The sequence below is a fragment of the Myotis brandtii genome, unplaced genomic scaffold (assembly GCF_000412655.1).
Source record: "Myotis brandtii unplaced genomic scaffold, ASM41265v1 scaffold303, whole genome shotgun sequence".
NCBI classification, from domain to species: Eukaryota; Metazoa; Chordata; class Mammalia; order Chiroptera; family Vespertilionidae; genus Myotis; species Myotis brandtii.
This window is the reverse complement of record NW_005361573.1, coordinates 1,434,175-1,448,238: the sequence shown is the minus strand read 5'-3', so window position 1 is coordinate 1,448,238 and position 14,064 is coordinate 1,434,175. Positions and strand designations below refer to the sequence as shown.

The window sequence follows — 14,064 nt, the reverse complement described above, 5'->3', positions numbered from 1 at the left end:
TCCTTCAGGGGGTTCTGGTACACTTTCAAGTATGGGAACCACGGCTCTAATGCAGCCAGACACCCCTCCCCACTACCCCCCTCGCCCACCCTCCCACCACTGCACCGCATCAGGAACAGCTCAGGGCTTGTTAACGAAGCAGGGAAGGACCCCTCTACCACGATTCCCTCCTGGATCTTGGGAGGTGGGGAAGCTACAGGGTTAACAGTGATTCTGAAGCTCTTGAAAGTGCCAAAGCAACCAGTATAAATCAACAGTAGCTTTTGGGAGGGGAGGGAAGGGAACCACATCCCTTTCTTCAAATAAAATCCGACTCAGGCCCCCACACACTACATTTCGCCAAATCTGAGCTGCCATTGATTATAAGATGCACAATTACAGAACCTCAGAAAAGAAAGTGCTGCCAACTTTTGGTGTAATATTCCACTGATTTTTAAGATGCATCCCAATTCCAGAGATGTATAGAGGTGGAAATAATGTGCATCTGAGAATCAATAAAATATAGACTAAAACCAAAAAAGTGCATCTACTGTCATTGATGCAGGTTTGGGGGTTCTGGAGCCCTTTGATCTCTTCCTTGCCTGTCAGCAGTTTTGAAGAGATGGGGGCTTCAGAAAACACAACTTCAAATTACTGCATCAAAAACATCTAGCCATGGAATGGAAAAAGAGATCTGGACTGCATCTATCCAACAACTGAACTTGTATCCACAAGATATAAAGAACTGCTGCAAATCAATTAGAAAAACAGCAGAAAAGACTTGAAAGATCACTTTGCCAACGAAGACAGCCAGAAAGTTGCAAATTAAAATCACAATGTGGCACTACTGCGCCACACACACACACAAATTGCTAAATGAAAAGGCAGACACCACCAAGTGCCGGTAAGGATATGGAGCAACTGGAACTCTCACCTGTTGCTGTGGGCGTGTAAATTGATACAAACACTTTAGCAAACTGCCTGGCAGTATCTATTAAAACTGAACATAGAAATAACTTAAAGCCCAGCAATTCCACTCCTAGGTCTATTCCCAACAGAAAGGTACAACCGGAGCATCAAAAGGCAGGTGCGAGAATGTTCTCAGCAGGCTTATTCAACATAGTTCAAAACTGGAAACAACCCAATGTTCATTTCGTTTACATATAACTTCCAAATAGTCAAATGTATCACTTACCCCTGAGATTTGTGCTTTTTTGAATTGTTTACGATTAAAGAATTCCCTTTGGAGCCAGATGACATGAGTTTCAATCTCAGGTCTACACTTGCTGGATAAATAGTGATCTATATACATAATGGAATACTATGTAGCAATTAGAATAAGTGATACACAATCATTTATGACAACGTGAATGGATGTCACAAACATAAATGTCAGATGAAAGGAAGCAGACACAAATGAGTATCCACATTTGACTGCATTTAGGTAAAGTTCAAAAACAGAAGAAAACTAATCTCTAGTGTTAGAAGTCAGTTGGGGGGGGCGGTTTGGGGAGAGCTGAGAATGATCTGTGTGTCAGCCTGGGTGCTGCCTGCACTGACTGGTGAGCTCACTTTGTAAAAACGCATGGAGACGTAACCTTAGGATGTGTGCACTTATGTGTATGTTGGACCTTAATATAACGTTTCAGGACAAGGAGGAAGAGGAGGGAGAACAGGAAGAAGAGGAATGGAAAGGAGTTGGGAAGGAGGAGGCAAAAATATAACACTCAGTCATCCAATGTGAGATCGAGTTACACTCCCGCCAGCAGCTTTTAAAAGTTCCTGCTGCTACATACACATCCTTGCCAACACTTGGCTACAGGAGACTTTAGATTTCGCCCCTCTGACGTGTGAAATGGTACCTCTCGTGGATCTGATTTGCACTTCCTGATTGCTAGTTAGGTTGAGCATCTTTTCATGAGTTTATTGGCCATTTGAATTCCTGAACATTTGAACTCTTGAAACTCTTGGGCACTGCAGATTCCTATTTTTTTACCCACTTTTTTCCTGTTGGAGTGAGCTGCCTTTCTCCAACGACTTGAGGAACTTCTCTACATATTCTGGATACTCTTTTCCAGTTATACATGTTGCAAATTTCATTTCCATGTTTGTAATGTGTCATCATTTTATACTTTGGTAAACAAAAGTTCATTTCTTACTTTAAAATAGTCAAATTTTTGGGAGGCTGATACACAAATTGAGCTAAGTACTGCTCTAATTGTCACCATACCTCCCTAGAATAAACTGCCTTTTGATGACCAGGACGAATTGAGTGAAATCGTAAAGGACAGATACGGGGCAGACAGTTAAAAAAAATAAAAAAAAATAAAATAGTCAAATTTACAATTTTATCCCTATGATTTGTGCTTTTTAGACTTAAGAAATTCTTCCCTTTGGAGCCAGATGACATGGGTTTGAATCTCAGGTCTACACTTGCTGGTTGTGTAGCCTCAGGGAGATACTTAATACCCCTGGGCCTCAGTTTCCTCCTCTCTAAAATGGGGAAAATAACAGCACGCACCTCACACACTTATTCTGAAAAGGTTTGCAAAGCACTTAGTGCAGTGCCAGGCGCATCACCATCTCCCCCTTAGCAGACCTCACCCTGCACAGGGATGGGGTACCTTGCTCTCTAGCAGGTCTGTGTTCTGCCGGAGTTCATTCCGAGACTTTTCTGATTTTTCTAGCTTCTGTCGCAGAGTTGTAAGCTCCGCCTACAAAAAGAAACACCATAAGAGAAGCCATTGGGGACCAGAGGCTTCAGTTCCAGGACTGTCAAGGCTGGGAACAGAGTGGGTGATTCAGCAGCCCATTTGCATGATACTTCTACAAGGGACCCTTCCATGCACCCCTGGGTAGTAATGGTGCATTTACCCAGCACCCAGGAGCCTAGAGAGGAGCTGGGCGTGGATGGATGGTGGTCAGTGCTAATGGGAGCAGAGGGCTATCTGGAAGGAGGCAGCCAGGGCTGTGGGTGGAGCATCCCTGGCTTAAGAACGTTCAGAAATGGGGGTACTGGGTCAGATGCAAGCACCAAGTTGGGGTGTGGGTGGGAGTAGCTACCCGGTGCCCTGCCTGCATGCGGACCAACCTCCTTGGCGCGAAGCTGCTCGTCCCCGATGGTGGCACTCAGCAGCGGCCGGAGGGAGCCGAGGAGCTGCCACCACGGCCAGTCCTTGACCGCCAGGAACACAGCCACATTCTTCTGGATGCACCGTGAGGCCAGTCGACGGATCTGCAGGGAAAGGAGATGGGAAATGGAGGGTCCTTCCCAGCCTGGCGAAGGTGAAGGAATGTGAGGAGGCAGAGGATGGCACGGATGGAGGAAATGGGTTTATATCCTCGTGAAAGGAATTAGATACTTAAAAATAAAAAAAGCTTCCACGGAATCAGGCTCTCGGCATCAGGCATTAGGCCGCCGTTTAATCTCGCGTGACCTAATAATTATAACAGGATGAGGAACAGAGAACAGTATACAATGGGTCACATCTTATAATCGGATTAGGTACAAAAGTCACCACACAAGGCAGGAATGATCCTTGAAAATCCCTGAAATTGCCCGCTAGAAGCTATGGCCGTGGCTGTGTTGTCAGTTGACATTTAGGGGATAGATATCATTTCGGGTGCATTGAACACAAATGCCGTGCTTCTCAAACCTGAGCGCGCGCCAGAATCTCCTGGAGGGTTTCTCAAAGCACAGACGGACTCAGTAGATCTGGGGTAGGGCCATTTTACACATAGGGAAACTGAGGCACGGAGAGGTAAAGTCCCGTGCCCAGTGTCAGCTTCTCAGTGGCAGAGTCAGGATTTGAACCCCTGCCATCTGACTACAGATAGAGCCCGGGCTCTTAGTTAGCCTCTATTCCAAACCACCCCAAGGCCTGAGCTACTTAGGTACAGTGGGCCAGTGGGATTGCCCACAGTATTTTAATTACTAATGTTCTTGCCTTTTCCTGCTTTGGCCAAGTGCATATACTTGAATTTGCAAATTCACATAAGCTGGAGGCACACGTAATGAGACTTCATGCAGGTAGGGGTATAATAGTAACTATTAAATTCATAGCAGCTAGAACTTATTGAGCAGTTACTATGTGCCACATACTGTACTAAGTACACATAATCTCATTTCCCCTTTACCTAGCTACTAAGTGGTGGAGGTGGGATTCGAACATAGGTCTTGCTTGTCCCCAGAGTCAAGCCGCCTTCTCTCCATTGTGCAGGCTACAGAGAGAAAACTCAGTCTCTGGGGAATCTGAGAAGCTGGTGGTCCAGGACTGTGGATTCTAAACTGGCCTCTCTGTCCCAAAGGCCTGAGTGGCTGTGTCCAGCTCATGCCCTATCTGCTGACGTGCGAAAGGTGGGACACGTTGAAACCATGAACCAACCACAAAGGCTTGGAAACCTCGCAGATATGTAGGTCAAGGTGGCATCATTGGTACTTTGACGTCAGTGTCCTAGAAACAACCATGACATCTTGCAAAAGGCCGCTCCGAGTCTCACCACACAGCGTGTGTCTGTGGACAGTAGCATAGGCAGCATCGTGGGAGACATGGGGAGCCCTATGCACACCCAGACCCACTGGATCAGAATCTGCATGTTAACATCGTCCCACGAGGGTTGGTGCACGAGGCAAGCGTGGGAAGCGCGGGGTTACAGCCCCGGACCAGCACGGATGGTGCTCCTCCGGCATCTCACGCCTCTGCCGGGTGCATGAGGCCTCATACCTTCAGCTTCCTGAACTCCTGGCGCGACAGAAAGCCCTTGCAAGCCGCCTGGAATAAAACGAAGGTGTGGGACACCAGCTTCTCCCGCTGCTTCTCGAGCCTGGAGACCACGCCCGCCTTAAGGAAGACCTGCAAGGAGAGAGAGCAGGGGGTGACTTCTCCCTGAATCAAGATTGTCTAAAGCAGGAGGCGGTTGCCACGCAGACCCCGGTCTCCTGCTTCCACCTGAAGTATCAGCAGCTGCCCTTGACTGAAGGTCTAGATTATCAAAGCTTCACGCCTAATGCCTCCTCTCTCTCTTCCTCTAGCCCCTGGTACTCGGAGTGTGGTCCATGCCCCAGCAGCACCATTACTGCTGAAGACCTTTTAAAAATGCAGAATCCTGGGCCCCACCCCAGGCCTGCTGCATCAGAACCAGCCTCTTAGCGCCATCCCCACGGGATGCAAGCACCTGTTCTTTGAAGACCCACTGCTAAGACGGACCATGCACCAGAATCACCTAAGGAGTGAGGCGAATGCAGATCCCAGGCCTCGCCCAGGAAAGGTGTCAGGCCTGGGAGTGTGCACTTTTTAAATAAACACCGCTAGCCATCTGAGAGAAGTGGTGGCCTGGAAATACTCAGCCTGGCCTTAGAAGAAGGGACAGAGAACGGGAGGGAGGTGCAGGAGGCCCCCCTTGGTCAGGAGAGGATGGGGCCAGCCCGGCGGGTGCCACCCACAGGAGGTGCTCAGGTATCCGGCGGAAAGCAGCCAGATTTCCAGGCCTTGGCTCATCAATAATGGACGAAGGCCTCTGCAGCAGTGGGATCAATGCCTCCCTCCCCGGCACCCCACAGGGCCGCCTTCGAATAGACTACAGGGCACACAAAGCGAGGACCTGAAGCTCTGGGGCCAGGCTGACTCCAGCCCAGGGGGTTGGGTAGCTGAGGCTGGTCTCACCTCCCAGAGGCAAAGGAAAGATGCTCTAATGGGAGCTGAGGCAGAGATGGGGAGGAGTCACGTTGCAGACACCCTTATGCTCACTTTTAAGCACTGGGCAGCTCCACCTTAGTTGGTGATATCATCAGGTCACCGGTGACATTGTCGATCACTGGTTAACATTTCATGGAGCCCTTCCCGTGTCCTGGGTCTGAACAGACCACGTGATATGCACATAGAGCACTGCACAGGCACGGCTCTATGCGGTGGTTAACACATCTCCCCATTTTAGGGAGGGAGGGACTGAGGCCAAGACAGGCGGTTCTCCGGGATGCTCCTCCAGCAGGTGGCAACACCAGGACTCCTTTCCCTCTATCTGACTCCAGACAAGACTGCGATTATCACTGAATGCAATTAACATTTGCATGGCATCTACATTTTTCAAAGCTCTTTCTCCTATGTCCCATTTTACACACACACCCACACACACACACACACACACACACACACACAACCTCTGAGGAATCTATTGGCTCAGAAAGATCATGTAATTGATTCAAGTTCACATAACCAGTGATTAACTTGAGCCCCAAGCCTTAAGCTCATCTCCTGCACCCATTCTCAATGTCACTGTGAGCCTTCATTTCCTCATTCATTACGATAGGTGCCCGAGGTTTGGGGTTGAACTGCTGTTTAATTCCAGGTGGAACAGAGGGTCTCGATATAGTCTCCATTCCCCTGAACATATTTTCTGTGATGGAGATCATTCCACCAATCCCGCAGGAAACCCGTTCTCGATGAGAAAATGAAAATTAACACACCCAATCGGTGATAACTCTGTTTTGCCACCCTCTGTCACTTTACAGAACACTTCATATCAGCCAGGGACACCAAGACAATTAGCCTCATTGAAATAAAGACACGATTGACTCATTACCTATCAGATTGCCTCAATAATGACTGTATTAATTTCACAAGCTAGTGAGTCCCACAAGCTGCTATAAAAAAAATCAATGATCAAAGTGATGACAGCACTAGTTCATATATTACAAAAGGCGGTGGGTTCTGCCAAAACCGCTATTGATTAAGTAGGAAGCTTTCATTAAAAAAGATAATTGGAAACGACCGTACAGAGAACAGGAATAAGTCATCGCCTCGGCACAATCTTATTTTGATTTCTTTTCCTTTTAAGAGCATATCGGCGACCAGAAGGCCACTGCATGTGGAATCCACCTTTTTCATAAATGTCACGGCCCTCAGCACAGGCCTCGATAAGGCACCAGCGGCTGAAGATCACAAAGAAAAATCTAAATTAGTTGCTTTTCATGGGTCCGGCTGCTTATCGGACCAAGCAGAGTGTGACATCCTAATGACACTTTGTAATTAGCTAGTTATTAATCATAGGAAAGGAGCAAAAGGGAGGCCAGACAGATAAGCATGGCCACCTGGGTAGCTTCACCAGGAAGCTGCAATGTCACGCTCCCCAGGGAAACACTGGCCCATTCCCTGCAGGTCATGGGGAGCCGGGGGCGTGAAGGGGGGGCTGCAGAGGGGAAACAGATACATGTTCAGTGGAGTGACACAGGGTAATGAGTCTTCCACAAAAACAAAAGGGTGAGGGTCCCATGGCCAAACAGTTTGGGAAGCCCTAAATACCGTATTTTCCCTCTTGAAAACTTCATATAGGAGCCTACCAGCACTCTGTGAAATTCTCCAAACACTTCAACATTTTTGGAAGAGCTTTTGGCTCAATGCCAGTTTGGAAAAAGCTATTTCTCTCAACTCTGACAATCGTGTTCTTTCTCAAGCCCCTTTTCCTCACTTATCGCTGCCCATCAGCAAGGCCCAGAGTCGTGTCACAGTTGGTGGCGAAGCAAAGTTACGAGGCTCTGCGTGACGACGGGTGTTCCCGGGTTTGGTGGCAGCTCTTCCCGAGGCTGCGGCAGGCAAACTGAGGTCCAGGATGTGAACTCCTCCCAACCACCGAGGCCGCTGGGAGTTTAACCACCGGAAGTGATACTCCTCAAGGTCCTCCCCTCCCACATTATAGCATTTACCTTCATGGCCTTCAACATTTTTGGAAGAGCTTTTGGCTCAATGCCAGTCTGGAAAAAGCTATTTCTCTCAACTCTGACAATTGTGTTCTTTCTCAAGCCCCTTCTCCTCACTTATCGCTGCCCATCAGCGAGGCCCAGAGTCGTGTCACAGTTGGTGGCGAAGCAAAGTGACGAGGCTCTGCGTGACGACGGGTGTTTCTTCCCGGGTTTGGTGGCAGCTCTTCCGAGGCTGCGGCAGGCAAACTGAGGTCCAGGATGTGAACTTCTCCCAACCACCGAGGCCGCTGGGAGTTTAACCTCCGGAAGTGATACTCCTCAAGGTTCTCCCCTCCCACATTATAGCATTTACCTTCATAAGAAGTGTGAATAACGCCACTGCACTGCAGGGCAGAAAATGACTAGCCCTGGTGGAAAGGAGACATGGAGGGAGGAGACTCTGAGGTAGGCATGCACGGGGTCTCATCCGGTCCCTGCGTGATGGGCAGGAGGGCGTGAGAAATAAGCTCTCCTCACCTGGCTGTGCCCCACGGCCACTGCCTTCTTCTCCAGATCCAGGGTCAGCAGGAGCTCCTCCACGGCCTGGGGAGGAGAGGAAGGTCAGAGGAGACAGACAGACGACGGGAAACTCCCGAAGTGGACAGTCAGGCCGCCTGGACGGCTGGGAGGGAGAGAGAGGACGACCCTACCTGTCTGTGAGTTTGGGCACACAGAGCCCCACCTCACACCGGTGGTGAGCATGGACTGAGCACCTACTGTGTGCCAGCCACTCTTCTGGGACCTTCACAGACACCATCTGCTTTCATCCTCAAAGCAACCCTAGGTGAGTCATGTAGAGCTGGGCATGTAGAATCATGCCCAGTTCTACAGAGGAGGAAACCAAAGATACAAAACTAAGGGATGGATGTGTCTGCTATGAAAAACAATATGGTGGCTCCTAAAAAATTCAACACAGAATTACCCTATGATCCAGCAATTCCACTTCTGGATATATATATACCCAAAAGAAGTGGAAGAGGGATCTGGATAGATATTTGCACCCCAAAAGGGAGAAGCAACCAAGTGTCCACTGGCAGATGGATGAACAAAATGGGGTATATACGTACCATGGATAGTAATCAGGGTTAAAGGGGAAGGACATTCTGACACCTGCTACAACCTGGGTGAGCCCTGAGATCACTATTCTAAGTGAAATAGGCTGGTCACAAAGGACAAATACTGCATGAGTCCCCTTATATGAAGTACCTAGAATAGTCAAATTCACTGAGACAAAAGTAGAATGGTGGTTACCAGGGGCTGGGGCCAAGGGAGTTGGGGAGTTGGTGCTTAGTGGGGACAGAGTTTCAGTTTTGCAAGATGAAAGAGTTCTGGAGCCCCATGATGGTGATGGTTGCCACTGAACTGCATACTTAAAACAGTTAAAATGGTAAATTTTGTTTTGCATATTTTACCACAAAAATAAAACTAAATGAAGGCATCTCTTCAATGCTACAAGGTTACACATGAGCAAAGCCAGATCTGAACTGAGGCCTGTCTGGCGACGCTATAGCATCTGTATCTTACTGCTTCGCATAACTTACTGCTCAGCTCCAGAGGACTCTAAGCCTCTAGGAAATACCCCCCCCACCCCCGCCTGTGTCACTGAAGTCCCCCGTGACAGTCACCCCAACACTCTGTCCTTCCTTCATTGTACACACTAGAGACTGCCTCACTCCCCAAAACTTTTGCTAAATAAATGACCCAGCCATTAACCTTCTGTGCCTGACCTAGATTACAGAGGGAGAAGCCTGAGTTTAATTCATCTCTTATTCCTCCATTGCACCTGGTACTGTTCATGCATACAGTAGGAGCTCATTCAACATGATGACTGAATGAATGAGTACCCAAACAGGAGAGATTGGTGGGGTTAAGGGTGAGGGGATGGGGGTGAGAAAAGCAGACCCATGCAAGAGAAACAAATTCACTCAGAGCTTCCTGGATGCAGCAGTAGCCAAATCCCCAGCCATTTAATGGAATTTTCCGCTTTGCATCAAGTTGAACAGCCTTGCCAGAGATCTGTACCCTAGGACAGGTACAGGCCGTGCCTGGTTTCTCTGTGACTGCCAATTCCCCTCCCACTCCACGCCCACGCCACCCCTCACGGACCTTCCACCCACCGAAAACCACAAAGTCAATTTCCAGAATAAACGGCCAGAAAAGCAATTGTGACACTCGGGAAACCAAAGGTAGTATGAGCCTGGAGTAATTTAGTACATGAGTTTCAATCCCACGGGTCATCGGCATCACAGAAAACTTCCTACGATACCAAAAAAAAAAAAAGCTTATTAAAAGTCTAGTCCGAGACTGTAATCCGGGAGGAAGTTCCCTCCTCTGACCTCCTGCGAGAACATTCCATACCGCCCCGCCACAAATTGAGTGGTTTCACTTATTACATTTTAGCCAAAAGACGTTCCAAGGGAGCTATGGGCAGCAGAATGCCTAAAAGCAATATCTCCAAAGTGCAACATCTTTTCTCTCTGCACAAGAGGAAAACAAAATAAAAATGGGCTCAAAGTAGAAAGGATGAAACCTACAGCCCGTGAAATTTTCCTAGGTCTGCCTTACAGTCAGTTCTCAGAGTAGGTGCTGGGGGCTGGGGGAGGGGTAAGAGTCTGGAGTGAGATCCACCGGGGTTGAGATCCTGGTTCTAGCACCCATGACCTAGGTGACCTTGGACAAGCATTTTACTCTGAGCTGTAGGCAACTCTTCAGAAAAAAATGGGGGTGGGAGGTGAAATAATGGCACTATCTCCGAAGATTCTGTGGTTGTGCTTGCGGAGGGCTTGACGTAGTACCAGGCGTGCGGGAAGCACTAATAAATACCGTGAGCTAGTCCATACCGTGTCTCAGAGCCTGTCCTACCAGCTCTGTCGTGGTCAAAACCTGGTAGAGGCACTGAAGGCCATGCATTTAGCTTCCATTTCTCAGATGCACCCCAAATGCTGCCAAAACACACACCCCTCCCCCTAATATTCAAGGATTCTTCTCCATCTTCTTGCTTCCTTACAGCCCTTGAGATGGCTGTGTAGCCAAGAGTCTTAGGGCTAACCTGCTGACCTCACTTTACCGAGAAGAAAGTGCAGGTGCAGATGGTGGAGTGAGTGAGTGGCGACGGGTATGGACCTATACTTCTGACCCTCATTTTCCTCCCCTGCAAAAGGGTGATATTGTCCCCTGCCCGGGCTGTTCCAGGGTTGGGATGAGTAATTGAGAATGTGTAACATGACTTTGTAAGTGACTTTGTACTTAATTACTATTATTATCATCATCATTAATATCACTCTTAGAAACTGTCACTTGTTGGGTGAAATATCAGTGACTTCATTTGGTTGTACATTAACGGAATCATTAGCCACCAGCCGGCTGCTGGAATCCGGGGCAACGATCCAGGTTTACATAAGAAATGTCTTTGTTGTCCGGCATCTTTCTGGAATATCGGCCAAGCCATCTGAATCGCCCAGATCACTGCAGCTGATTCCTCTCGGCGTGGATGCCGAGGAAAATGTGGCTGTTCTGGCCAGTTTTCTCCTGTGTTTTTTAGCGTGATCCCTGCTCCTAGCACCTGACACATAACTCATCTATTTTCAAACTTCTGCCACAGGTACTACTGTACGCCTGTTTTAGAGAGAAAGAAAGTGAGACCCAGGGCAATGAAATGACTGGTCAAAGGTCACATGCCAAGAAGTGATGGGGGAGAGGCAACCCCAGGGAATCCGACTCTTGAGCTTTTCCTCTGCCCTCTGACCGTGGGGTCTAGGCCAGGCCACCGTGCACTGGGCTGTGTGGCCCTGCGCAAGCCACCCCTCCTCTCTGATCCTCATATTCCAAAATAGGGGGTGATGATGCCTGCCCCACAAGGATGCAGTGGGGGCTTCACAAGGTCACAGAAGTAGCATACAGGAGTGAGACTTCCAGAACGATGGAGCGAGGAGCTTGATAAACCCTCTCCCCGCAAAAAGCAATGGTAAAAAGTGGATACCATCTTCGAAAACAACCAGTTCAACACCCTGGACATTGAGCCAAGGGATACAACACATGGAGAAGCATTCATTCAAGGAAAACCTGTTGACCCTCAGGTAGGAACCCTGGGGGTTTGGGACAATCTGGATGGGGCTCTTCCACTCCCCACCACGCTCTGAGTGCAGTTATCCTGCGAGGGTGAGGCAGGCCGTGGAATCTAGCAGCGTCGTTGGCAGAAAGGAGCACTTTATATGGAGTAAAGCAGAGGAAAACCCCTCGCCCAGGATCACTGACAGAAACACTAGTGAAATTGGCTGCAAACAAGTGAAGGTCAGTGGCACAGCCAGCCTAAGACTGTCACCCTGACCGGGGCAAGCAATGGACAATGACCAGCTGGAATGGAACAAGGAGCTGTAGGGGACTGGACAGCCACAGTGCACCTAAATGAGCTCCCACACACTCCTGGCGACTGGAAGGCTGCGCCCAGGATCAAGGCCGCACCCGTGAGCAGGAGAGAGAGGCAGCCCTAGCTGTCTACATACCCCTATGCAAACATAAAGCCATGAGCCAAACAAGAAGTGAAAGCCAAGACACAATCATAAACGCCTGACTGCTGAATGCATTTCCCAACACACACGCAACTCCATGAGAATGAGGTGAGCGCTTCACAGGCAGAAGGTGTTTGATCATAGCCTCTACTGACCACAAGCTATGCTGGCACAGGGAAACCCCTGAGAACCCACCATTTATAATAAAAAAACAAGAAGTAAAAACTGAGTGGAGATATCAGCAGTATCATACCATGGGGGAGACAGACTCCATAAATCTAGTCCAGTTAAGTTAGTTACCAAACAGTTGGAGAAAGACCAAAATCTAGAGCTGCTATCACACAGCATCTAAAATGTCTAGTTTTAAACAGAAAATTACAAGTCATGAAAAAAAACCACCAAAACCTGGAAAGTGTGACGTATATTAAAGGTAATAGAAAATAAGCAGACAGCAGACACCCTCTGTGGGCTTAGATGTTGAATTTGACAAAGACGGCCACGCAGCTAATACAGGACACATGGAGTGCTTACTATCACACCTGGGACATGCTAAGTTTCCATAAACGCCAGTAACTGTGGGAGGTTCTGAGGCTGTAATGCCTTCCTTGACACTGTGGGGAGATGGCACACCCTTCACCTCCACCATTCTGGGCTCAAATTATGAGTCCTTGGATGTCCCTGGGAGAAACCCACACCAGGCCTCCACTTACAGAGCCCCTTCGTGTCCCTAGAATTTTGCAAAGCGCTTTCTCTGCAATGTTCAGCAAGGATGCACCCAAAAAGCGTGTGGGCTTGCACCTCACCTGAAGCCGAACATGCTAGACAGGCAGTGAGGGCCTCCACGAATAATAAGGAGCCACGGCTGAGAAATGCTTCCCCAACTCACTCCTCAACGAATGGTGTGAAATGGAGAATCCATGTTTGTGGAACTGGATAACATAAAGCCATGAGCCAAACAAGAAGTGAAAGCCGAGACACAATCATAAACGCCTGACTGCTGAATGCATTTTCCAACACACACGCAACTCCATGAGAATGAGGTGAGCGCTTCACAGGCAGAAGGTGTTTGATCATAGCCTCTACTGACCACAAGCTATGCTGGCACAGGGAAACCCCTGAGAACCCACCATTTATAATAAAAAAACAAGAAGTAAAAACTGAGTGGAGATATCAGCAGTTTCATACCATGGGGGAGACAGACTCCATAAATCTAGTCCAGTTAAGTTAGTTACCAAACAGTTGGAGAAAGACCAAAATCTAGAGCTGCTATCACACAGCATCTAAAATGTCTAGTTTTAAACAGAAAATTACAAGTCATGAAAAAAAACCACCAAAACCTGGAAAGTGTGACGTATATTAAAGGTAATAGAAAATAAGCAGACAGCAGACACCCTCTGTGGGCTTAGATGTTGAATTTGACAAAGACGGCCACGCAGCTAATACAGGACACATGGAGTGCTTACTATCACACCTGGGACATGCTAAGTTTCCATAAATGCCAGTAACTGTGGGAGGTTCTGAGGCTGTAAGGCCTTCCTTGACACTGTGGGGAGATGGCACACCCCTCACCCCCACCATTCTGGGCTCAAATTATGAGTCCTTGGATGTCCCTGGGAGAAACCCACACCAGGCCTCCACTTACAGAGCCCCTTCGTGTCCCTAGAATTTGCAAAGCGCTTTCTCTGCAATGTTCAGCAAGGATGCACCCAAAAAGTGTGTGGGCTGGCACCTCACCTGAAGCCAAACATGCTAGACAGGCAGTGAGGGCCTCTAGGAATAATAAGGAGCCACGACTGAGAAATGCTTCCCCAACTCACTCCTCAACGAATGGTGTGAAATGGA

At 48.4% G+C, this 14,064-nt stretch overlaps 1 protein-coding gene across 1 annotated transcript in view; it reads right to left on the bottom strand.

Annotated features, from left to right (window-relative positions):
- Window positions 1–14,064, bottom strand: part of MYO18B (myosin XVIIIB) — a 171,154-nt gene that overhangs the window by 99,371 nt on the left and 57,719 nt on the right. Inside the window, exons 21-24 of the mRNA XM_014542478.1 lie at window positions 8,192–8,257; window positions 4,704–4,832; window positions 3,071–3,214; window positions 2,604–2,693 (exon numbers count right to left, since the gene is read on the bottom strand). Of these exons, the coding sequence (XP_014397964.1) occupies window positions 2,604–2,693; window positions 3,071–3,214; window positions 4,704–4,832; window positions 8,192–8,257 (429 nt within the window). The remainder of the gene's footprint in view (window positions 1–2,603; window positions 2,694–3,070; window positions 3,215–4,703; window positions 4,833–8,191; window positions 8,258–14,064) is intronic.